The 26,266-nt window shown below is 36.4% G+C and overlaps 1 protein-coding gene across 2 annotated transcripts in view; it reads left to right on the top strand.

Moving 5' to 3' along the window:
• Positions 1-222: 222 nt before the first annotated feature.
• LOC120768264 overlaps positions 223-26,266 on the top strand; it is an 85,386-nt gene continuing 59,342 nt past the window's right edge. Inside the window, exons 1-2 of one of the 2 annotated variants that reach the window (XM_040094862.1) lie at positions 223-862; positions 921-1,154. In XM_040094862.1, coding sequence (XP_039950796.1) covers positions 818-862; positions 921-1,154 — 279 coding nt within the window. In that variant the 5' untranslated portion in view covers positions 223-817. Of the gene's footprint in view, positions 863-920; positions 1,527-26,266 lie in introns of those variants that run through there. The other variant, XM_040094861.1, reaches the window with a different exon arrangement.

Below are 26,266 nucleotides of genomic sequence, written 5' to 3'. Positions count from 1 at the left end.
GCACCGTTCAAAGAAAACAAAAAAATGGCACCAGAGTTGATGTGACTTGGCCAGATTTAGTGAAAACATACCGAAACATTATGGGTGGCGTAGATTCGGCCGACAAAATGGTTACCCTGTATGAACTAGACCGAAAGTCTGCTAAATGGTGGCAACAAGTTTTCTTTAGACTTATGATGACATGCGCCGTAAATGCTTGGATTATCCATGCGGAAACAAACCATCCACGTCAGAAAAGAGAACCGCTCTTGGGATTCTTGGTAGAGCTATCCGAATGCCTCATCGACGAAGGGAAAAAGAATGCGAAATTTCAGCGCAAAGTTCGAACAGGACCGGTCTCCGCAATGAAGAAAAAAATTAAACAAAATCTGGGAGATCATTTGCCACAAAGAACGAACAAGAGACAACGATGCGTAAATTGTGCTAAAAAGGGCAAAGAGAGCCGTACGAATCAGATTTGCATTGCTTGCAACTTGGCATTTTGTAAAAAATGTTTTACTCCTTGCCATCAGATATAAATAAAATGTCTTATAAGATAAAATTGAATATAGAAACGACAAAATAAAATGAAATCGAGTGTTTTTATCCCAGGACAATATCACCTTTTTATTAATATTTTTGAATACACATGGATTTGGGATGTTTTTATCCCAGGACAATATCTCCTTTTAGGGATGCGCTAAAAATATATTATCAAATTACTTTTCTTAAAATAGCCATAGGAGACGAAATAAACACAAAAGTTCCCGTCCCGAAACGGTTAAACAGAAAAAGAATTAAACGTTAAAAAGCAAACAAAAAGTGGAGCGAAAAAGAAATGCAGAGTATACTGGATTTCTTGCAGGAAGCTCCAGAAGTAGAGGTAAGTGATTTAAGTGATTAATTTCATCAATTTATTTAAATAATTTTAATTTTAATAGGCACCAATTTCATGCAAAGTGTTGCAGATGTGCCCACACTTTAATCAGCTTAAACATATTTTTGGGAAAAAAGCCACAAGTGAATTACCTTTGGAAGTGGTTGATAGTGGCAGTACGTCCATAATGAATGAAAGCGCGGCCAGCCAAATACTGGAAATCACTTTTTCTGATGTCGGCGGAGAAATTGCGTCCCCAATTGACATTGCCAATACTGAAAATCTACCACCAGGCAAAGTAAGTGAAGTAATTGTTCCTGAAAAAGCAAAAGATTTCGCGGAAAAAATGAAAAAATATGTCCCAAAATCATCTGCTGCAAATCTTGTTGCTTTTCAAGATGAGCTTAGGCAAATGTTTAAAATGGAAATAGAATGGGAAAAAGAGAAACATGAAAAAGATCACGCTTTGAATGAAAGAAGATTGCAAGCAGGAATTGAAAGAGGTAAAGCTGAAATAATATTCAAGAACCGTGAATTGGACTTAAAAATCTTAGAATTGGAAAAGGATGAAAGATTGAAAAAACTTAAACTTGAAAAGGTGGAACGCTTACAAAAGTTCGAAATTGAAATGAAATATAAGTATTCCTCTCAACAGTAATTTTTCTGTACTTTATTTATCTTTATTTATTTATCTTAATTTATTTATCTCTGTACTTTATTTATCTTTGTATTTTAAAATATGTAGTTCCAATTCCTCTCTCGACAAACAAAAACCAAACTCTATAAGTCACTCATAATTCCCGTCCTGCTATATGGTGCAGAGTCTTGGACGATGTCAACAACGGATGAATCGACGTTGCGAGTTTTCGAGAGAAAAGTTCTGCGAAAGATTTTTGGCCCTTTGCGCGTTAGCCACGGCGAATACCGCATTCGATGGAACAATGAGCTGTACGAGATATACGACGACATCGACATAGTTCAGCGAATTAAAAGACAGCGGCTACACTGGCTAGGTCAAGTTGTCCGGCGCGCTGTTGTTAACTCGGCTATAATCGCGTAAGCGGTGTCTACGCCAATTAAGAAGAAGAAGTTCGAATTACTGTTGAGATGAATACTTATTTAATACGGTTATTGATGTTTTACTATCTTCTATCATTCAAAGCGTTATCTTTTTCATGTTTGTCTTGTACTAAATGCTTAAATTAAAATAACCATTTATTTTGTATAAATTATATTTTTGTGGTTTCACACAGATTTTATTGTTTAATTAATGTTTATAAAGATGAATGAATACAACTGAATATAGATGAATATAACTTTTAAGTTTATGAGGATTCAACTCCTCTTGCTGATTGCCACTTTTATATTAATCGATCCAATGATTTTGCATTTACTCATAACCTTCTGACGCTGTCAACTAGCGTCAGTATTTTTCCGCATTATTAGTACCGTTATGCATTGAATGTGTTGGAGTTCCAGGAATGTGAACGTCATCATCCCTATTTACTTTGTGGTTGATGCAGGGTTGCTGCGTTTGACAGCAAAGCATCAAAATTCTTACGTTATTCCAGGAATAAGAAAATGAAGAACAAAATAGATGAGTCAAAAGCGATTTCCAACATAACCTAGCATACAAAAATGAGTAGCAAAATCAATCATCCAAAGATGATACCTTAACTACCCCCGTTGTTAAAATGGAACGTCCTCAGATCGAAGTAAAGTCCGTCTGAACCAGGCTGTTTTCGATGTTGGTATGTGCTTGTTGATTGGCGAATCTTTACGCAGTCACAAACATCCAATTTGCGGAAGCAATTACTTATCTTAAATTAATTACAATATATCTTATAAAGCTATACAGTAGGTATTTAAATTTAAAAAGTCACTCTTCTTCTTAGAACCTAAAGTTATTAGATTAACAATTTTTAAAGCAAAAGAGAAAAAAATATGATCTTTCAAAACATGAAAAAGTGGTTGGTTTTGTTTACTTTTTTAAGTTCGGTTTGTCAACGTGTTTTCCGTGTCTTCTTTTCACTAAATAATATGTTTTATCTAAGATTGCTCTTATGTATTCTTTTGCCATCTATTAAAACTGTTGTACCAATATCTTTCTCGATAATTTTCTGTAAAAAAACTTTATCCAATTTGTTGCCAAGTAAGTTAACGACATAGCCTCGCTCCGGGTCACACACACTCACATACACCTTATCTCCTAATATACATTCCGAACAAAGGCGAACTATGTATGTAAACCGATAGAACTCGCTTTGACATGCACTATCAGTCGAACAATAGAAATGAACATGCATTATCTAGAAAGGCATTCTCAACATGTAAACAACAAACATCTGGCAATGGAATAATCCACTGCGATAACCAACTCCGCATCTCAAGTAATAGCAAGATAGCAGATATCGAATTACGACAAAGAAGTCGCATGCAGATAACAGCAGCCGCATTTCATTAGTATAAATAGCTGTAAGATCTTATATTAAAATTCAGTTCTTAAGAATATCAATAAAGGCACGCATTTCGGCGTATAAATAAAATTGTTTAAATTCTTGAACTCATATCGTGTAAACGATATTGACTGGGGGCTCAACCAGTCTGTAAGCCATCTCTATCCATTGAATAAAACGATAGAAAAAATTCCACGGGAAGTAGGACTTCCAGCACTAGATCTTTGAAAAAGGTGCTTAAAATTGAACAAAGATAAAATTAATATTCCTGCAAAATCTGGAAAAGAATAACGGATAAGTCTTGATATATAGTTAAAACAGTCAAGCAACGTTATATCAACGGATATCCCAACACGCTAGAATCTCAAAAAAGGAGACAAAAGCCGTTCAATTTGCGTCGTCCCCTATTGAACACCGACGTCAAGATGACAACACAAGAAATCGCAAGCTTGAGAGCACAAATCGCTGCTCTGACCACAACGTTCACTGAAACCCAACAAAGATTGAATTCGTTGGAAACCCACGCAACACCTAACGTCACAGTCACAAACCAATACCAGGACTGTACACCAAACATCACAGATGAATCACAAATAAACTTAGAAATATTCAAAACCTTACCAGTCTTCACAGGCGATATGAACCATTATAGGTCATGGAGAAAACGCGCCAGGACGCACATGGAAAACATCAAGAATTACGCTACTACACCCATGTACTACACGGCACTCTCGATTGTACATTCCAAAATTCAAGGAGAGGCGGCCGATATTTTAATAAACCACAACACCAAATTCAACTTTTATTCCATAATAAACCGTCTCGATTATACTTATGCGGACCAGAGACCTCTGTATGTTTTGCTCGAAGGAATGAAAAGAATAAAGCAAGGAAAAAGGACTCTGGCAGAGTTCCATTCCGAAGTCAGCAAGTCACTTAATCTTGCACTCACTAAAGTTGAGATGGATAATCATGGACCAGGAAATCCATCAGCTATGATTGAATATGCAAACCAGGAAGCTGTGAGGACATTCATTCTCGGTCTGAACAGCAAATATACCAGCGGCACCCTCTACAGTCACAATCCGAAGGACTTAGAAACCGCTTACGCTATCGCGAGTACGATATACCACGATAATATAAACTCACAATTCGACGTTCCGCAATACAATCAGCAGAGACAATATAATACATCACAGTACCAAAACTCAAGCAGAAGACATTACGAGGAGCCACAAAGGTACAAACCTAACGTACAGGTGCAATACAATCAGACAGCACCCCGGCAACAGCATCAACCAATGGACGTAGATTCATCACAACAATACACGAGATCCGCAAATCCCAATAGGGATCATTCCAAACCACAACAAAACAGCTATAACCGCCAATTACAAGGGCTACCTCCAAATAATCAATTTCGCGGTAACCCTCAAAAAAGAGAACGAAATCCTTCATCTCATAATTCCCACGTACAACAGAAATGTCAACGTGTAAACCAGACACGCGACGAAGAACTACAATCGCTTACACCAGAATACGAGAACGATGATTACGAAACAGGCAGCGCTTTTTAGGCGCATGAACGATTTGCCGTGTCTGCAACGCCACTGCAGGGATACAGGCAAACTTATTAACATCCTGATTGATACTGGAGCAACAAACAACTATATAAGTACAAAATGTAACTTAGGTAAGTCTATTCAAATTAAACCTGTAAAAGTGAAAACTCTTCATGGTTACTCAATAACCAAATCAAAAAAAATAATTACATTGTTAGAACATAATCTCACATTTTTTGAAACTGATGCATTAAAAGAATTCGATATGCTTCTGGGTGAACAGGGTCTTAGGAAAATTAAAGCAGAAATCAACCTTTTCGAGTACACGCTCAGTTATAAATATAGGGCCAAGAAAGAAAGTGAATCTGTGCAAAAAATAAATTATACGGTTAATAGTGAAAAATATAGAGCAGAAATCGAAGAAATTATGCAAAGAAATGAAGACACAAATGAAGTGCTACCATATACTACCACCGTACAAGCTACCATTAGAACGAAATCCGAAGATCCTATTTGGACCAAGCAATATCCGTACCCTATGTCGGATAGCGATTTCATTAACAAAGAAATTAACAAACTTTTAGAAAATGAAATAATTCAACCCAGCAAAAAGCCGTATAACTCTCCCATTTGGACAGTCGCAAAAAAAGGTAACGATGAACAAGGGAAACCTAAGCGCAGAATGGTCGTAGACTTTCAGAAACTTAACAATCAAACTGTTACAGATAGATACCCCATACCTGATGTGGCTATGACCATACAAAATTTAGGAAACGCAAAAGTATTTTCAACTCTAGACTTAGAGTCTGGTTTCCATCAGATCCTTATTAATAAATCAGACAGGGAAAAAACGGCTTTTAGTGTAAATGGAGCTAAATACGAATTTCTTCGTATGCCATTCGGCCTGAAAAACGCCCCATCTATTTTTCAAAGATGCGTGGATGATATCCTTAGACCATATATCGGGAAGTTCGCGTACGTCTATATAGACGATGTTCTCATTTATTCTTCCTCTCCTGAAGAACATATCGAACACATCCGCATAATCATAAATGCCCTTCACCAGGCCAATATGAAAATCTCTAACGAAAAATCTCACTTTTTCAAAGACTCCGTTGAATTCTTAGGGCATATAATTAAATACAACAAGATTACAGTCGACCCAACAAAAATACAGACTATTAAAAATTTCCCTATTCCTACAACACTGAAGGAACTCAGATCCTTCCTAGGTCTCGCAAGTTACTATAGAAAATTTATAAAGAATTTTGCAGCCATCGTCAAACCACTGACTACGTTCCTCAGAGGAGAGAACGGTGGCATATCAAAGAATCAAAGTGCAAAAATAAAAATCACTTTAGACGAACCTGCACTAAAAGCACTGAACATAATAAAAGAAGAACTACAAGCCCAGGTCGAACTCTTCCAACCAAATTTTAACAAACCTTTCGAATTAACCACAGATGCTAGCAATTACGCTATAGGAGCCGTATTATCCCAAAACCAAAAACCCATATCATTTATTTCACGAACGCTCAGTGAAACAGAACAGAATTACTCCACAAATGAGAAAGAGTTACTCGCAATTGTATGGTCACTACAGAAACTACGCAACTACTTGTATGGTATAGCAGATTTAACAATATACACCGACCATCAATCTCTAATATTCTCCATATCAGAAAAAAACCCCAATACAAAATTAAAAAGATGGAAAAATTTCATTGAAGAATATGGTGCAAAAATCGTTTACAAACCCGGACATCAGAACGTGGTCGCTGATGCCCTTTCTCGTCAGCAAATAAACAACACTTTAAATTCTGATGACTCCCAACATTCAGCACAAAGCTCACCAACACAAAGACTCAAACGAGTAAAAAAACCAGTAAACTCCTTTAGAAACCAAATTATTGTAAAACGGTCAGATCAGAACCCCATCGAAATATTCTCACAAAACATATTTTCTAACAGCCGACACACGATCTTTTTTAATACGAAAACTGTATTACTAGATAGACTAAAAAATGTAATTAGACCAAAGATAACTAATGCTATGCAAATAGACGAGCAAATGTTATTTTACGTCGAAAATGACATTATCAACACATTTCCAACTGTATCGATTGTACTAGCGCAAAAATTGGTGGACGATATTACCGAAACCGAACAACAAGAACAGATCATACAAGACACACACAGACGTGCTCACAGAAACTACAAAAACAACGCACAGGAAATCTCGCTCAGATACTACTGGCCAAACATACGTGACGCTTGTAAAAAAGAAGTACAAAACTGCGAAATCTGCCTCACAAACAAGTATGAACGCCGACCAAATAAACAACCAATAGGATCAGCACCGATACCGAACAAAGTAGGCGAATACATACACTTAGACTTATTTATGTACATTAGTTCAACCGACAAATATTCCAAATTCTGCCATTTGAGACAAATACCATCAAAGAAAGACACATACAAATATGTTGACGAGATACTGTCACAAATATACCCAAACGCAAAGTTTGTAATGACTGATAACGAGTCAACATTTACTGGCATATGTGCACAACAAATATACAAGCGATTACAAATAACGCATACCAAAACTCCAGCCTATCATTCGACAACAAACGGTCAAGTTGAAAGAACGCATAGCACAATTATCGAACTCACAAAAGTATTAGCGCATCAACACAGTTCGGCTCCTGACGATCAGATATTTGAAGCAGTCCGACAGTACAACAAAACAATCCATTCGGTAACCAACCACAAACCCGAGGACGTGTTTTTTAATCAAAGGGAATATCCTGGCATCAAAGAGCGTCTTCAACAAAACCAACAGAGAGTTTTGCGATACCACAACCGTAATCGGAAACAGCTCAAATACAAAGAAGGAGAGGTAATATATTCAAAAACGCATAGACGAAACAAAAACGGAAAAAAATACGTGAAACACATAGTAAAAAAAGACAACGGAGAAACAATAACGACCAATAAAAAAGTAATTATCCATAAAGACAATATCAGAGCAAAAGCATGCACGGAATAGTATTTACCTTACTTTTCTCTATCGCACTTTGCGACAATATTATAGATTTAAGCCATAGGAAATATGTACTAGTAGAAACTGATCCTGTTTACATTTATCAGGATACAGCTTTCTTGTATCACATATCCAATCTCTCAAAAATATTGGCGCCATAAGAAAGTATAATGAAATCATCATTCAATCTAGAAGACCAACCCCAAACTCAAATTTTAGTAAACAAAATCGAAACTCTGAAAACTCAACTCATTCCCAATATTTATAGATCCAAAAGATCACTTAACTTTCTTGGTTCCATGTTAAAATTCATCACGGGCACACCAGACCACGATGACCTTGTGGAAATAAAAACTTCACTTAATTTGCTAATAGAGAACAATAATAAGCAAAAATTAATTAATTCACAGTTCGAAAGAATACTCGAAAGCCTTGATCCCAAAGCAATAACCGAAAACATTGTTATATCAGAAGTTTATAATGAACTCAAATCAATAACTAACACTATAAATTTTGCAAAAACTAATAATTTCTATTCTGGCACATTAAATTTGAAAGACGTGTACGATTTAATAAACCATGAAAAGTTAGATCTTCCAATAATTAATATATTAGAATATGCCGACATTCATATATATATATACCTACAACAAGCAATTATAACAATATACAAATATCCTATCCTTGAAACTAAATGTAGCTTATTTAATGTATATCCTTTAGCATATAAGCATGGTAAAATTAATTTAGACCCTAAGATCGCAAAGTGTAACGATTATCAAAGAATATCTAAATGTAGAAATTATATGGGTAACTTTATTTGTAAATCAGAACCCGCTGACAATTGTACTATAAAAATATTAGAAGACAAAACAGCACAATGCGAAACAACCCACGAAAATAATGCTCCACTTCGCATCTTAGAGAATGGATACATTTTGACAGATTATCAGCATACTTGGAACAACATGCATATATCAGGCCCTAAATTGATACACTTCAATGAATCCACGAACATCGATGACATGACATATTACAATCATCAAAGACAACTCAGAGAAATAATACACAATCAACACAACGAAAAACTTGAAGTACTCCGTATCCTTTCTTCAAACTCAATATACAAATTCAGCAATATCCAAACACTCTCAACATTTTTGATACCTATTGTAGAAAATCCAGTACATTTTACGTTCTTCATCATAATAGGATTCCTTACTTTAGTAGTCACCACTTACGGTATGGTACACCTCTGCCGATATCGCGTAAATAGAAGAATGCTTCACAGACAAAGGCAAATTGACGAAATATACGAAGTCGAATTGAATCGTCTTCAACAACAACAATCTGTAGCAGCATAGCGAGGACGCTCCGTTTTAACAAGGAGGGGAGTTAACGACATAGCCTCGCTCCGGGTCACACACACTCACATACACCTTATCTCCTAATATACATTCCGAACAAAGGCGAACTATGTATGTAAACCGATAGAACTCGCTTTGACATGCACTATCAGTCGAACAATAGAAATGAACATGCATTATCTAGAAAGGCATTCTCAACATGTAAACAACAAACATCTGGCAATGGAATAATCCACTGCGATAACCAACTCCGCATCTCAAGTAATAGCAAGATAGCAGATATCGAATTACGACAAAGAAGTCGCATGCAGATAACAGCAGCCGCATTTCATTAGTATAAATAGCTGTAAGATCTTATATTAAAATTCAGTTCTTAAGAATATCAATAAAGGCACGCATTTCGGCGTATAAATAAAATTGTTTAAATTCTTGAACTCATATCGTGTAAACGATATTAACTAGTATCTTGTTGCGCCTTAAGAAGACATTTTCACCGGGATGATATGTTTTCATATTTTTATTTTGGTAACACCTTTTTAAAGTACGTATATCTTCCTGAGCTGCAACCAAAGACTTCCTAAGACCTACTAAACCTTCTTCTGAGTTCCCGTGAAACGCTTCAATTGGCTTAGCATTAATCACGGAATGAATACTGCAATTGTACTTATGCGTGGCTAATAATACTAATTCGATAATGTCATCAATTTGCTGCTGCTGCTTAAAACATCGGATAATTTCAAGTAGTGTGGAATGAAACCTTTCCACCTGACCATTACTTGTACTGTGGAGAGTTGGTATAAAAAACTGACTAATGGAAAATTTGTCTCTAAGCAGTGTTGTAACAGCGTTTGATTTCAGGGATTTTTCATTGTCGGAAACGATAGTTTTAGTATTTTGGAATACTACTTCCGGGCTTATAATAAAACTTAGGTGAAAATTCCTCAATAAATGCGCGCCACCTTTTCATTTTGTTATTTGGGTTTTTTCTGACATCGCAAATATTAGTGGTTGAAGGTCAGTGAAAATTTTGATATCCTGTATTCCATATACATAAATAATGACGAAGTGTTTTCAATGCCCACACTATAGCAAGTAATTCACGTTCATTTACAGCGTAGTCTTCACTCTTCGAAAGTGTTCGCGAAATCATAGTTATTGGACGCCCTTTTTGTGACAAAACTGCACCCAGCATCGGTTGTAAGCTCAAATGGTTGGTTATACATAGTCTGGATATTGAAGTAACACGTCCTCAGAAACTAAAATATGCTTAATTTTTTCGAATGCACGTAATGCTTTGTCGTCGAGATTGATTTTGATCTGTTTCAAAGTTTTTGTACCAACCTGTCCGTTTTCACCGCGAAGATACAGAGTTAAAGGTTTTACGATAGAGGCATAATCCTACACAAAACGTTGATAATATCCGGACAACCCGAGAAATGAACGCAAGGCACGCAGCGTTCTTGGGGGTTCATAATTGACGATATCATGAGTCCTTTGGAATATACTGGGTACGTTCCTCAGTCCAAAAGGTAGCCGGCAAAATTTGTATTTCCCGTTATTAATACTGAAGGCGGTTTTTTGCCTGTCCTGTTCGCTCATTACAATTTGATGGAATACGGATTTTAGGTCTAAAGTTGTAAACCATTTTGAACTTCCTAGGTTAGCTAATATAACGGACGTATCCGCGATTGGGTATCGATCAGGAATAGTTTTTTCATTGATTTTTCTAAAATCAATTACCATACGTAAATTAGGCTTTCATTTTTTCAACGCCTTTTTTAGAAACAACGTGCACAGGAGAATTGTAAGGTGAACAAGATTCTTGGATGATACCATCTTTAAGAAGCGATTTTATCTCATTGTTAATAAAGGGAGCTACTGATATCGGGTATGGATAGCTTTTAGTGTAAATTGGATGTCCTGTAGTTGTACGGATACGGGCCTGAACTCTAGTATTTATTTATTTATTTATTTAAAAGAGAAACAATTATAAATAATTGCCTCACTTACGAGCTAAAGCACTGGCTGCCAGGGCCTTCGGCTTAAGTATACATTAAGTTCTAGGTGGTTAGGACAGTATATGAGAACATGATCGTTTAAAGAAGAAGAAATAATGATATATACTGTATATTCAACTTTTAGGATATCTATTTTTAAGATCTTAAGGATAATGGTTATACTTATGTATTTTTAAATATGTAATTTAGAGAGTGCTACCAATTTTGCAATTAGGTTAATACTACGGTCATTTGTCGTTTTGAGAAAGTCAGATGGATTAATGTTATTGAACAAAGAAAGTCGTATCTGTTGCAGGTCTGGGCAGTTGTCGAGGATGTGCATTACGTTAAAAACGGAGGATCCACAATGCGGGCAGTTTGGTTTGGTAGTGCCATTCAAGAGATGAGCATGTGTTGCAAGTGTGTGACCAATTCGCAGGCGGGTAAATGTTGCTATATTCCTAGTAGGACAGCTAGTGCCGTAATATGGTTTCGACCCAGTAGGGTTACAGTCTTTGTAATGGTGTTTGTAATCTCTCCACTCACTTGAAAAGGTGATACTAATAGATTGTTTTACAAGCTTACGTATATCTTTGTCGGTGAAGTGTTCAGATATATACAGAGGCTCGCAACAGGCTGCCTTCGCTCTTCTATCTGCAGTTTCATTTCCATGGATCCCACATTATTTTGATTACATTGCTGTGCTGCATAATAATGTTACGGATTTTTTGGATCATTGGTATGCAATTTGATTGGTTAAAAATGACCGTTTTCTTTCCATTGCGGGAGGCAAAAAGTACCGCTTCAAGTATTGCTGCTGCTTCGGCTGTGAATACCGAGCAGTACGGTGGCAGAGAATATACAGCAATGGTGGAACCTAGCTTATTTGTCACAGCAAACACATACCTGTGTCGGATTTAGATCCGTCTGTATACACAACTTCCCAAGTTTTGTTGTAATGCTCTAAGGCTTTGTTATGTAGTTGTTGGTATTCGTTGTTGCTTGTAGACTGTTTGCGATGTTGTTGTGAAGTGGTAATAAGTGATGTTGTAAGTGAAGAGTAGGATGGGGATATTGCTGTTTCAACCAAAGATGGAGTTGCGACGATGTTAAGTTGTTTCGCAATAGATAGGCAACGTGATATCGTAGATGGCTTGCGGCTTACATTAGTGTGTTTTAAAGCTGTTCTAACCTGTGTAAGCAGCAATTCGTTTCTGGCCTGAAATATCTTTGGAATGAGCACCATCGTGTTACGTGCGGTTCTTTGCGCAATATTTGGTAGTCCAGCTTCCGGTAAAATGGCTTTTATTGGCGAAGTAGGAAAGACTCGAATACTCCTTCTAGCTGCCGCGTGGTATGGTGGGGAAATAAGTTTGATATGGGTTTTAGCACAGTGCCCGTATATCGACAGTCCATGGTCAATCTTAGATAACAATAAGGCTTTTGTTACATTAACAATTGTGTTTGAGTGACATAAGCTATATTTAGAAGACAAAAATTTTATGATATTAAGCCTAGATAATAAGCTTAATCTAACAGACTTACAATGTTCTTTGTATGACAAAGTCTTATCAAATATTAGGCCTAGTATTTTTAAAGTATTAGTGTGTGGGATTTGGATGTTTAACATGTAAAGGGAGGGAAAGGAGCAATTGTGCTTTCTGCAGATATGAAAGCTGGAGGATTTGCTTGCTGAAATATTGGCACCAGACCTTTCTGACCATTTATTAATATCATTTAGAATTTTTTAAAATATATGCTTAACTTGTTGCAGATCTTTGATTTTTGTGAAAATTACGACATCGTCTGCATAAGCGAAATGTTCGACCCTTGGATTTGAGGAGATTATAGAACTAACTTTGTTAAACGCTATGATGAAAAGAGTTACTGAAAGGGGGGAACCTTGGGGTATGCCGTTGTCGAGATTATATATTAGAGATTGGTTTCTGTTGGCGCAGACAACAAACTTGCGATTACATAAAAATGATTTTACAATATTGTAAATTTTGGTGCAAATTTTCCAACGCTTTAGTTCGTTGAGCACTATATGTGCTCCAACCCTATCGAAAGCCTTCTCAAAGTCCAAGCTTAATATGGAAACGTGGTTTCGAGTTGCTAAGGCCGTAGAGGCAAAATGCTCGAAGAATAGGAGTGGATCAATAACTCCTAATCCTTTTTGAAATCCAAATTGGTTAGGGCTTATAAGGTCATCAGCTCTAGCATACCACACGATTCGTGTAGAAATTATTTTTTCTAAAACTTTGGACATGCAGGGGAGGAGGGATATGGGTCTATAATTTTCTATGTGGGAAGTGGGTTTGTTAGGCTTTGGGACGTGTATGATTGTGGCTATTTTCCACTGTTGGGGATATATTCCGGAGTTAAGAATTTTCTTGTAGAGGTTAACGAGTCTACTTTTAATGGGGTTAGGGATGTTTTTTAGGAAGGGGTAGGATTTTTAAACCAAAACGTTTATTACATCCTGTAAGAGCTTTTATATCCGACCAAATTTGTTTGGGGCTCGAAGATGGGTTTATGTTAGATATAATATTTTCTAGTGATATTGTTTTGGCCGACTTTAGCTCCTTCCTAAACACGGCGTTGGCTTTTTTATATTCTATAAGGTTGTTATCGGTTCTATTCCGTTTGAATTTCGTCCACAAACGTTTTTTATTATTTCTAAGGATAGCGAGTAAGTTTGACCAATAAGGCAATTTCGCTGTAAATTTTTTAGTGCTGGATTGGGGAATGGTTAAATGAGCGGCAGAACGGATAATTGATTTTATTGCAGTAGTTTCGGCATTTATATTATGACAGGGTGGTTTATTGTTGGAGAGAGATATGGAAAGCGAGCAAAACGTTGACCAGTCTGCCTTTTCCGTCAAGAACTTCGACCTGGGCTTCACGTTGTAGGACTTGGATGTGGAAAGGGAAGTGATGATGGGGAAGTGGTCGCTGTTGTGGAGATCATCAAGGGTAAGGGAGGTAAGTTTGGGAGCTAGAGTAGCGGAAGCAAGAATAACATCTGGATGGGTAAATGTTCCATGTGTTGAAAAGTGTGTGGGTGAGCCGTCGTTAAGAATGATAAGGTCATGAGATAAAACTATATCTTCTATTATTTCGCCTCTTTTATTTGTAGCCGTGGAACCCCATAATGGGCTTCATGCATTGAGATCGCCCATAATGATGATGGGAGTAGCAAAATAATTGAGAACATCCGATATCTATATCTCTAACGTTAAAGCTTTGATGTGGGGGTATGTAGCAGTTGATGATTGTAATTTTGAAGCCAATGTCTACTTCGATTGCTAAACAAGAGATATTGGAGGAAACTGGCATTTCTTTGTGGTTTAGGCTCTTTCTAATGAAGACAGCAATCCCTTGCTTGCAGGAAGTGGTATTACAAAAATAACTATCGTATTTATTAGGTGCATGTAGCTTTTTATTGAATGGGATATGTGTTTCTTGTATGGATATAATATCCGGCGAAAATTCATTGATTAGTATGTTTAAATCTGGATAATTATTCAAAACACCGTTCATATTCCATTGCAAAATTCCCATCATTTACTCTAGTATTTGTGGGTTTGTGAAAGGTGGGAAGAGGGGCTGGGTTAATGCAGGGGAAGAGAGATGGGAAAGGAAGGAGGAAAGCATATTGTGTGCTGATGAGTCATCGACTGATGTAGTAGTTGTTGTGTTTGATATATGTGAAGTGGTTTTGTTTTCTTTTGTTTCATTTTCTGCTGTTTGGTTATTTGGGGTATTGGTATTGTTTTTGTAATTGGAACCGGTTTTTCGGCAAAAGTAAGTTGCGTAGCATTGTTGTTTTCTTGTACTTGTATATTTTTGCTATTATTTTTTGCTATATCAGCATATGGAGTGGAACTCTCATTGAAGGTGATAGGTATTTGCATTTTTTGGATTCTTATTGCTTCACGCATGGAGCATTTGTTATTTGTTTTTATTTTTATTATTTCTTTCATTTGTACAAATTTGGGACATGATTTGCTAGAAGCTGGGTGACTACCGGAACCAGAGATAAAGAGATCCCCAACTCTCCTGTCACTGGAAATGTGAGAACCGCTCACCTACCGAACTTTGACAGTTGACTGGATTGGGTAGGTTTTGACATTTTGCAATTGGAATGACTGGAACGGCCAGATTGAAATTATACCAAAAATATATGTGAACGGAGGAATTTGTTGCCGCCGTTCAAGTTCGCTAACAAAACTTTAAAACAATGAAAATCAAAGAAAATGCGAAATTTAAATATATTTCATGAAACGTTTTGCAATGTGATGCATAGTAGAATTCATTTTCAATTACCAATGATTAAAAAAGTATTGAAAGATCAAAAGTTAGTTGTTTTAATATACCATAAAATCATAAAAAAGGATTTAAGTAGTTTCGCCATATATTAAAAGTCCAATATATAATAATTTGCAATCGTAATAAATGTTGGGTGTTTTAATTTAAATGACCAAAAATTCTTATTTTGATCGATATGGCCATAATGGAAAATGTTATAAAAAACGCTTATTTTGAGGCGCTCTCACACTGGAATAAGTTGGACATCCCATTATCCCTGACCGGAGCAATTAATGCAGAAAGAACGAGAACAAGGCAATGAAGTGTGAGGTGGAAGGGCACATGTGTCGCATACAGGGGCTTTACTGCATCGCTTTGTCGTGTGACCGAGAAGCTGACAGCGTTTGCATCTCAATGGGTTGGCATAGTACGGTCTTACCTTAGTGGTGTACCACGAAATATCAACTTTTTCTGGGAAATGATACATGTCAAACGTGAAAAGCGCAACTCCACTTGGAACTGGATGATTGTTGACATATTTTGGAAATTTAAAAATTGATACGACAATCTGTTCTTTCAAATTTTCTACGATCTCGTTTTCTGAAGCTTCATTGAGACATGGTGCGAAAATTGTACCTTTAGAGCAGTGGTCGGCATTTCTTAGCACAATTGTGCAAACCAGGAATAATGGGATGCCCAACTCCTCTCTCACTGGAAAAGAGAGAACAATTGCTAAACGTCAAAACCACCTAAACTTTGACAGTTGACTGGATTGGGGAGGTTTTGACGTTTAGCAATTGGAAACGAGTGATGGCCAGATTGAAATCTTACCAAAAAAATATATAAACGGAGGGATTTGTTGCATCGTTCAAGACCTCTTATCAAAAATGCAAAACAATGAAAATTAAATAAATTTGTGAAATTTAAAGGTATTTGATGAAATGTTTTGTAATTTGAAACATCATAGCATTATTTTCAATTGAAAATTATTAAAAACTTTTAATGATTGAGAGCTAACAACCTTAAATCCTATTATTGGGTATTGAAAGGACAAGAGTCAGTTGTTATAATATTCTTTAAAAAGATTTAAATAGTTTCTCCATATAATAAATAACCACTATATAGTAATTTATATTCGTACTAAATGTTGGGTATTGGGTTAATAAATGCCAAAAAATTGTTATTTTGATCGATCTGGCCATAATGGAAAATGTTATAAAAAACGCTTATTTTGAGGCGCTCTCACACTGGAATGAGTTGGGCATCCCATTATTCCTGGTGCAAACTAACTTCACACGTACGCTTACGCTCTATCGTTCAGTCGTTGTCGAGCCAGCAACGTATTAACATCACGCAGGACTATACCGCAAAACCAAATATGCCCTGCGCGAAATATTTTACGATTCTAAATGCCTTTGGTGCCATGCAATGCCTTTTATGTTCCAAGTTTTTTAAAGATAATAGGGAATATATCCTTAAAAGACATTTTGTTAATTTTCATTATACTATTAATTATTTAGATTAGATGCTTAATTTTAATTCCAATTTCTCACTGGGCTACTTTTTTTTCGTGCTCACCAACACAGTGACAGATCCTCTCATGCCGACCACTGCTTTAGGGTAATTAAGGTTGTTGTGTAATTCAATTTTTACATCACATACTCCGTACAAAGTTTTTGTGGCTAGAAATTTTTGGGCAATGTGGTTGCTTTTTACCAACAATAGTAATTTGCCATCCCTCAGTTCAGAAATATTTATAATTTCAGAGCTGACGTTTTTGAGGGCTTTGTGCACAACAAAGCACCAGTATTTATTAAGGGGTTTTTCAGCATTTATTGCACTTACCACGAAGTATTTTGGATTTTCTTTTTTGACTGTCGGTAGCATAGGAAAATCATTAGTTAAGCTAGGTTTTTATACTCTCGCAACAATGTTGCTAAGGAGAGTATTATAGTTTTGTTCACATAACGGTTGTTTGTAAGTCCTAAAACTAAAAGAGTCAGATATAGGGTTATATATACGAAAGTGATCAGGGTGACGAGTAGAGTCGAAATCCGGATGTCTGTCTGTCCGTCCGTCCGTCTGTCCGTCCGTCCGTCCGTACAAGCTGTAACTTGAGTAAAAATTGAGATATCATGATAAAACTTGGTACACGTATTCCTTGGCTCCATAAGAAGGTTAAGTTCTAAGAGTGGCAAAATCGGCCAACTGCCACGCCCACAAAATGGCGGAAACCGAAAACTTATAAAGTGTCATAACTAAGCCATAAATAAAGATATTAAAGTAAAATTTGGCACAAAGGATCGCATTAGGGAGGGACATATTTGGACGTAACATATCTCGGAAACTACTATAGCTATGTCAACCAAACTCTACAGAGTCGTTTTCTTCAGGCGTTTCCATATACAGTTCAAAAATGGAAGAAATGGGATAATAACCACGCCCACCTCCCATACAAAGGTTATGTTGAAAATCACTAAAAGTGCGTTAACCGACTAACCAAAAACGTCAGAAACACTAAATTTTACGGAAGAAGTGGCAGAAGGAAGCTGCACCCAGTCTTGTTTTAAAAATTGAAAATGGGCGTGGCTTCGCCCACTTATGGACCAAAAACCATATCTCAGGAACTACTAGACCGATTTCAATGAAATTCGGTATATAATATTTGCTTAACACCCTGATGACATGTACGAAATATGGGTGAAATCGGTTCACAACCACACCTTCTTCCAATATAACGCTATTTTGAATTCCATCTGATGCCTTTTCTGCATAATACGAGTACATATGTATATACATTAGGAACCAATGATGATAGCGGAATAAAACTTTACAAAAATACGGTATTTGAAAAATATGTAAATGACGTATAAAGAAATCTCGATTATCACTTTATCATGCGAGAGTATAAAATGTTCGGTGACACCCGAACTTAGCCCTTCCTTACTTGTTTCCTTTTAGCTTTAGGACTTGAGGCTAACAGGGCAAACCTATTATCCCCAAGCGAGGAACCCCCAGGGGGCATTCTTGTTATCAATCGTTAACTAGTATGTATAGCAAATATCACTGTCTTTTTTTTCCCTTTGCGAATAACACTCGAAAATAGGTGAGAGAAAAACGTAAGAAGTCACTCTGAGTACTTTAAGCACAACCGTACACGTCGAGTATCAGTCGATGACTGAACTCTAATATTATACGGCAAAGCTCTCTCTGGATCGGCAAAGGCATTAAAATTGTTATTTATAATCTTACGGAATTGTGGCTGATATTTTACTGGTACTGAGTCTTCTATTATCTTTATTAGATTTACAGCGTTACATGAAAGAAAATGTAATTGTATAAATTTCGATAAAATAAATACCCTCTAACAGTGTCAATTTTCGCATCGATTTGTTTTAAAAAATCGTACCCGATAATACCGTCAAACGTACTTAAGCTTGGTAGCAAGTAAAAGGTTGAGGTATTTTCTAAAATGTTTATTTGGCATTTTTTATTAATGACATTTTCACCATTTATCGATTTTAGTTTAAAACTAGTTTCTAATTCTTTAATACCTTGAATAAATGGTAATGGCTTAATATAATTTTTTGATGTACCTGTGTCAATAAGAATGCGAAGCTCCTGACCGTTCTTGCTCTTTTTTGTAATAAACGGCAGGAGCGATTTTAGTTTAAATAATTTATTTCATCTTCACATTCCGAAATCGCGACGTTAACTTCATCATAATTATAGTGAGCTTCTTCATTTTGATTATAATTATCATCAATGCATTGGTGTTCATAATCATTCGAAGATGACGCTTCTTCTGGCATAAAATTAACTTTCTGTATCTTATGAAACGGCGAACGATCAGATAGTAATCGATTATTACTAGCTTTAAATGCCACTGGCGGAGCAGGATTTGGATTCTGTGATTCTAAATTATATACAGGGGTAAACACCTTTTGCGGTAAAAAGGAACTTCGCGATTTATTACGTTGTAAATTATAATTCACAAATTTTTTGTCGGCGAGAAAAGAACACAAAGATAATTTTCCTTAAAGCAAGCTTAGAAACTTCTACTTGGAACGTCAGAACGAAAAAAAGTTATTCATACAAATGTATAGAAGAAACACGATAATTTATTTTATTTCAATATCCCGCACTTTAGAAAACTTTTAAAATTTATTTATGGCCAAAAAGAGTAAATATTTTCTGTCACCAATTTTTACAGAAAATGTAGCAAATTTTTAACTTTAAATTCCGACAATGTGTTAAGCTATGAACACGTGTTTTTTCGAAATATTTTCAAACTTTTTCACAGTTTAATTATCAATTATAATTTCATATTTTACTTAAGTCCACTTTAAACGTATTTAAAAAAATCACTTACAGTTTTTCGTTATCCTATATTAGATATTTTTCTGCATTGAGTTGGACAGCTTATAAAGGTTACATGATCCTCCGGGTAGTACAGTAGACAGGATTTTATGTAATACAGCTTCAGGATTCTATGGTCCTTTTCAGTAGAGCAACTTCTCAGGATACTATGTATGGTCCCTTGGTTTTTTTATTTGCCCCACGTTGGGCGCCAATTATATTTTTGTGGTTTCACACAGATTTTATTGTTTAATTAATGTTTATAAAGATGGATGAACTGAATATAGATAAATACAACTGAATATAGATGAATATAACTTTTAAGTTTATGAGGATTCAACTCCTCTTGCTGATGGCCACTTTTATATCGGGTGATTTTTTAAGAGCTTGATAACTTTTTTTTTAAAAAAAACGCATAAAATTTGCAAAATCTCATCGGTTCTTTATTTGAAACGTTAGATTGGTTCATGACATTTACTTTTTGAAGATAATTTCATTTAAATGTTGACCGCGGCTGCGTCTTAGGTGGTCCATTCGGAAAGTCCAATTTTGGGCAACTTTTTCGAGCATTTCGGCCGGAATAGCCCGAATTTCTTCGGAAATGTTGTCTTCCAAAGCTGGAATAGTTGCTGGTTTATTTCTGTAGACTTTAGACTTGACGTAGCCCCACAAAAAATAGTCTAAAGGCGTTAAATCGCATGATCTTGGTGGCCAACTTACGGGTCCATTTCTTGAGATGAATTGTTCTCCGAAGTTTTCCCTCAAAATGGCCATAGAATCGCGAGCTGTGTGGCATGTAGCGCCATCTTGTTGAAACCACATGTCAACCAAGTTCAGTTCTTCCATTTTTGGCAACAAAAGTTTGTTAGCATCGAACGATAGCGATCGCCATTCACCGTAACGTTGCGTCCAACAGCATCTTTGAAAAAATACGGTCCAATGATTCCACCAGCGTACAAACCACACCAAACAGTGCATTTTTCGGGATGCATGGGCAGTTCTTGAACGGCTTCTGGTTGCTCTTCACCCCAAATGCGGCAATTTTGCTTATTTACGTAGCCATTCAACCAGAAATGAGCCTCATCGCTGAACAAAATTTGTCGATAAAAAAGCGGATTTTCTGCCAACTTTTCTAGGGCCCATTCACTGAAAATTCGACGTTGTGGCAGATCGTTCGGCTTCAGTTCTTGCACGAGCTGTATTTTATACGGTTTTACACCAAGATCTTTGCGTAAAATCTTCCATGTGGTCGAATAACACAAACCCAATTGCTGCGAACGGCGACGAATCGACATTTCACGGTCTTCAGCCACACTCTCAGAAACAGACGCAATATTCTCTTCTGTACGCACTGTACGTATTCGTGTGGTTGGTTTAATGTCCAATAAAGTAAACTGAGTGCGAAACTTGGTCACAATCGCATTAATTGTTTGCTCACTTGGTCGATTATGTAGACCATAAATCGGACGTAAAGCGCGAAACACATTTCGAACCGAACACTGATTTTGGTAATAAAATTCAATGATTTGCAAGCGTTGCTCGTTAGTAAGTCTATTCATGATGAAATGCCAAAGTATACTGAGCATCTTTCTCTTTGACACCATGTCTGAAATCCCACGTGATCTGTCAAATACTAATGCATGAAAATCCTAACCTCAAAAAAATCACCCGATACTACAACTAAATTATATTACAACTAGATTGAATGTAAGGAATCAAAATAAATGCGAGCAAACCAAAACACTGATAATAATAAGTATAATAACATCCTGTTATTAAATCAGCTCACCTGAGATTTCCTTTGTTAGTTGCATATTTAATGTGATTGCAAATAGCTTCAAACATACCACTGGTTGTGGTGACATAGCGGCAATCGAAAACCTGTAAATAAATACAAAGAAAATACAATAGAAATTGCTACGAAACGCTAATGCACCTCAAGAAAAAAGGAACCTCAAAGTAATATACTTATTACCAATTACTACGAGTATTAACTATCACTTATTCAAATTAATTCCATTTAAATATATTTTTGGAATATTAAATATACATGGAATAGCCTTCAATGCGCGCAGCGATTCACGTTTAATGGCTTTAATTGACTCAAAACGGTTACCTCGGAGCGGTCGTTTGGTGAAATGCTAGAAGTCACACGGGGATAAATCAGGCGAATACGGTGTTGTAGCATGATATTGGTTGGCGTTCTTAGGTTGCTGCGACTTATTTTTGAACTCCAACATACAAATTTTGTATGCCGTTCCCCAAGGGTCTATGTTCGCTTCTTTACAGAGCGAAACAAGATCTCCTACTTCGGATAATCGCTGACTTCAGGAGCTTTTTTTGGCATTTAAATGCTTCTCTGAGGCTGATTTCGTTATCACCTCCATAGTTGCGCTGTAAGCGGCGTCTAGCTGAGCGACAGAGCTTCCTCAGCTTGGCAATTTCGTCGTTCCGCCAGTATACCGGCTTTCAATTTTTATTGTATCTTGCCCTGCGCATAGTTGAGCGCCATACTGCAACTAGTTCCTTTCGCACAGAGGATACTAAGTGGGCGGCATCTTCGCCTGATGTCGTTGCCGCACTCCAAACGCTCTCAAAAACACCAGTATAAATTCTTTTTGCCGCCAACTTCGTTTTCGAGAGGTATTTCTCCGACAGAGTTCCGTTTCCTGGAAGAACGAAACTTCAGAAATTATAGCCATATTGTCGCTATTTGTATACATATCTGACACCTTCAACTGAGTATGCCTGCTAAGCGCGTCTTTAGCAAACATTAGGTCTATTATTGATCTTTTATTCCCTTTTGAAAGATATTTTGTGTTACACTGTTTAAAATCGTAAGACTTGACCACGATGGTTTGTAATCATGCTACTTCAAGCAGTGGACCATGTATTTTTACCAATAGCTTCGTGCAAACGACGCTAAACCTCAAATAGTATGCCTTGTTGACACATCCATATTCGAAGAAAACTGTCAACATAAGCTTGGTTTTTGACCTGCTTTTTCGGCTTCGGCTCACCTTTGCCTTTGATCCAAGACTCATCGCCAGTAATAATACGTTTCATGACATCCTGGTAGTCGAATAACATTGTTTCACAGACGTTAACGCAACGCTGTTTTTCGAAAAAACTTAAGTGATTTTGGATCCAATCGTGCTTTCACTTTTCTTAATCCCAAATGATCTTTTACAATGGTTTTCATTGATCGTTCCGATATTCAAAACGATGGCAGTAAGATCCCTGATTGTTAACCTTTAATTCTCAATCACCAATTCCTTTATTTTATTGATTTGTTGATCATCAGTTGATGTTGATGGCTGTCCTTTACGTGATACGTCGTCAACGCGTTCTCGACCCTCTTTGAATAATTCGTACCAATCAAAAACACTTGCTCGCGAAAAACAATTATTACCGAAAGCCTTTTCCAGCATTCTGAATGTTTCGGCCCAGAAATTAGATTCCGCACACAAAATTTAATGCAAGTTCTTTGTTGAATAAATTCACTCTTTGTAAAAATCGCCGAATACAATTTATGTACTTCAGAAAGACAAGCATATTCTAAAAACTAATGATTATTGTGAAGTGCATTTGGCACAGATCTCACTTATTGTCATACGAACCCAGAAAAAACTGTTTCAGCGAATGGATTTTCTCGCGAAATTTATATTAAAAGTTCTTACTAAATTTTTCTCACAGTAGTACATATGTACAAAAGTAGAAAGAAAAGCCGGTACGATATTGTCAGCAAAGTTGTAATAACAACTATCTGATTAAATTGAAGTAAAGTCGCAAGTGATTGAATTTGTAAATAAGATGGGGAAGGTGCTCTCCTAAGTTTAGATTCCGAAACAACTAAGAAAGGGCTAAGGGCGTTACCGAACATTTTATACTCTCTTATTTTGCATGCCTCAAAGCCGGAGAAATATTTTACATATACAAATTACAAACAAAAAACTTTGTATTAAACAAGTAAGGATGAGCTAGGTTCAGGTGTAATATTACATTTCTTACAAAATGTTTAAAAAAATCCTTAGAGACTTAAATGTTATTAAGCTACATTAAAGATCAGAGACACATTTATTTCCATTACTCTATTTTGCTTCGCGTCGAAGATACTTGAATTAAAAGCTACCTAATTAATTCCTCGTCAGTGTTCAAAGTGTACGGACGTGTTTTTTGAATTCGCTCCGTGGTTCATAAGCAATCAATAATAATAAATAAAAACAAACAAACAAATAAAAAACAGTGCACACAAACTTCTAATAATAAACATTAACAAATAGTGCACAAAACAAATATATATACACAAAAAACAAACAATAATGAGTGCTTCGCAGCCTCAACCGCAAAACCGTAGGCATTCCTTAAATGCCTACTTCAGTTTTGTCGAGCCAACAAAAGTAACTCCTAGCAAAAACAAATGTAACGGCGATGATCAGTCATCGCAGCGATCAGATGTAAGAGAGACTAAGCAAGCGCAGTCAGCAGAAGCAGCAGTGAACAGCAATCGGGCAACAACAAATCCACTGACAGCAGCCACTATGCAGCAAGCACCCGGACAGCGAAGGAGAATAAAATGCAAGGTGAGAATGTACCAAGCAAAAAAGGGCCAGACTGGTATTGATCGCAACAGATTTGCCTTACTAAGCAAAGAGCTTAACGACGAAGCAAAGGGTACCACCACGGTCGTGAATGCCAAACCCCCTTCAATCTATTTGCGTGAGCGTAGCTCAAATGCGCTTGTTTCAAAAATGAGCAATATAATAGGCACAAACAATTTCCACATTGTGCCCTTGAAAAAAGGTAACATAGATGAAACAAAAATTCAAACATACACTGAAAAAAGTTTCATGGAAATTGTAAAATTCCTATCAAATAATAACAAGAATTACTGAAGAGCTCAAAAGGCCTAGTTGTTGTCATAAAAGGTATAGAGTCTTCGGTAGACTCTAACGACGTTAGAGAAGCACTAGAAGAAGGTGGTTTTAGCATTAAATCAGTAGTAAATATTTTTAACAAGAACAAAGACCCACAACCAATGTTCAAAATAGAATTGATGCCAGATTCTAACAAATTAAAGAAAAATGAAATACACCCGATTTACAATTTAAAATATCTTCTCCATCGCAGAATCACCGTTGAGGAACACAAGAGAAATGGTCCAGTACAATGTACAAACTGCCAAGAGTATGGACACACGAAAGCATATTGCACTCTACGAAGTGTCTGTGTAGTATGTGGTGATCTACATCCAACTTAAAAATGTACTCTTTAAAAGAGAGGATTTAAATAAAAACTGCAGCAATTGTGGAGGAAACCACACTGCCCCAAAACCAACCAAATGGAAGCGTTGAAACTATGATTTTCAACCTTACCCAATGTATGACACAATTTATGGCTTCAACGCAAAATATGATTCAAGAGATAATCAAATCACAAAACCAAATGTTGCAAACTTTTTTAAGTAAAAAATGAGTGTATTGAACATTTGTTTATGGAATGCTAACGGTGTTAACCAACATAAATTGGAACTTATTAGATTTCTGGATGAAAATAGTATCGATGTAATGCTATTGTCAGAAACTCATCTTACGAACAAAAACAATTTCTTTATACCGGGATTTAGACTCTATGTTACAAACCACCCAGATGAAAAGGCACATGGAGGAACAGCAGTGTTGGTTAGAAAACGGTTAAATCACCACACATCAGAATCTTATGCAACAGCGCAATTACAAGCTACAACAATAACTATAAAAAATCGCTGCGGGGACTTAAATCTGACAGCCATGTACTGTCCACCTCGGTTTAAAATTACTGACATCCAATTCAAAGACTTTTTTGGAACACTAGGCCATAGATTTATAGCAGGTGGAGATTACAATGCAAAGCACACGTATTGTGGCTCACGGCTAATTAATCCGAAAGGACGACAGCTGTATCACACTATTATAAATAGGCACAATAACCTTGACGTAATATCTCCTGGTAAGCCGACATATTGGCCTAGTGATCGTAAAAAAATACCAGATTTAATTGATTTTGCTGTAATCAAAAATATAGATAAATCGCTTATAACAGTTAATACATGTACTGATCTATCTTCTAATCACTCTCCTGTACTAATAAAGTTATGTGAACAACCCATATTCGTTAATCCAATAGTGGGATTAACTTCTTATAAAACGAATTGGCTAAAATATAAAAAATACGTGAGTAGCCACATTAATGTTGAGCACAAAATAAATACAGGAAGAGATATTGACGAAAGCATAGAAGAACTCAATGATATAATAACTAAAGCAGCTGTCT

The sequence above is a fragment of the Bactrocera tryoni genome, chromosome 2, assembly GCF_016617805.1.
Source record: "Bactrocera tryoni isolate S06 chromosome 2, CSIRO_BtryS06_freeze2, whole genome shotgun sequence".
Taxonomy (NCBI): Eukaryota; Metazoa; Arthropoda; class Insecta; order Diptera; family Tephritidae; genus Bactrocera; species Bactrocera tryoni.
Note: the sequence above shows the minus strand (reverse complement) of the source record. Positions and strands in the feature narration are given on the sequence as shown.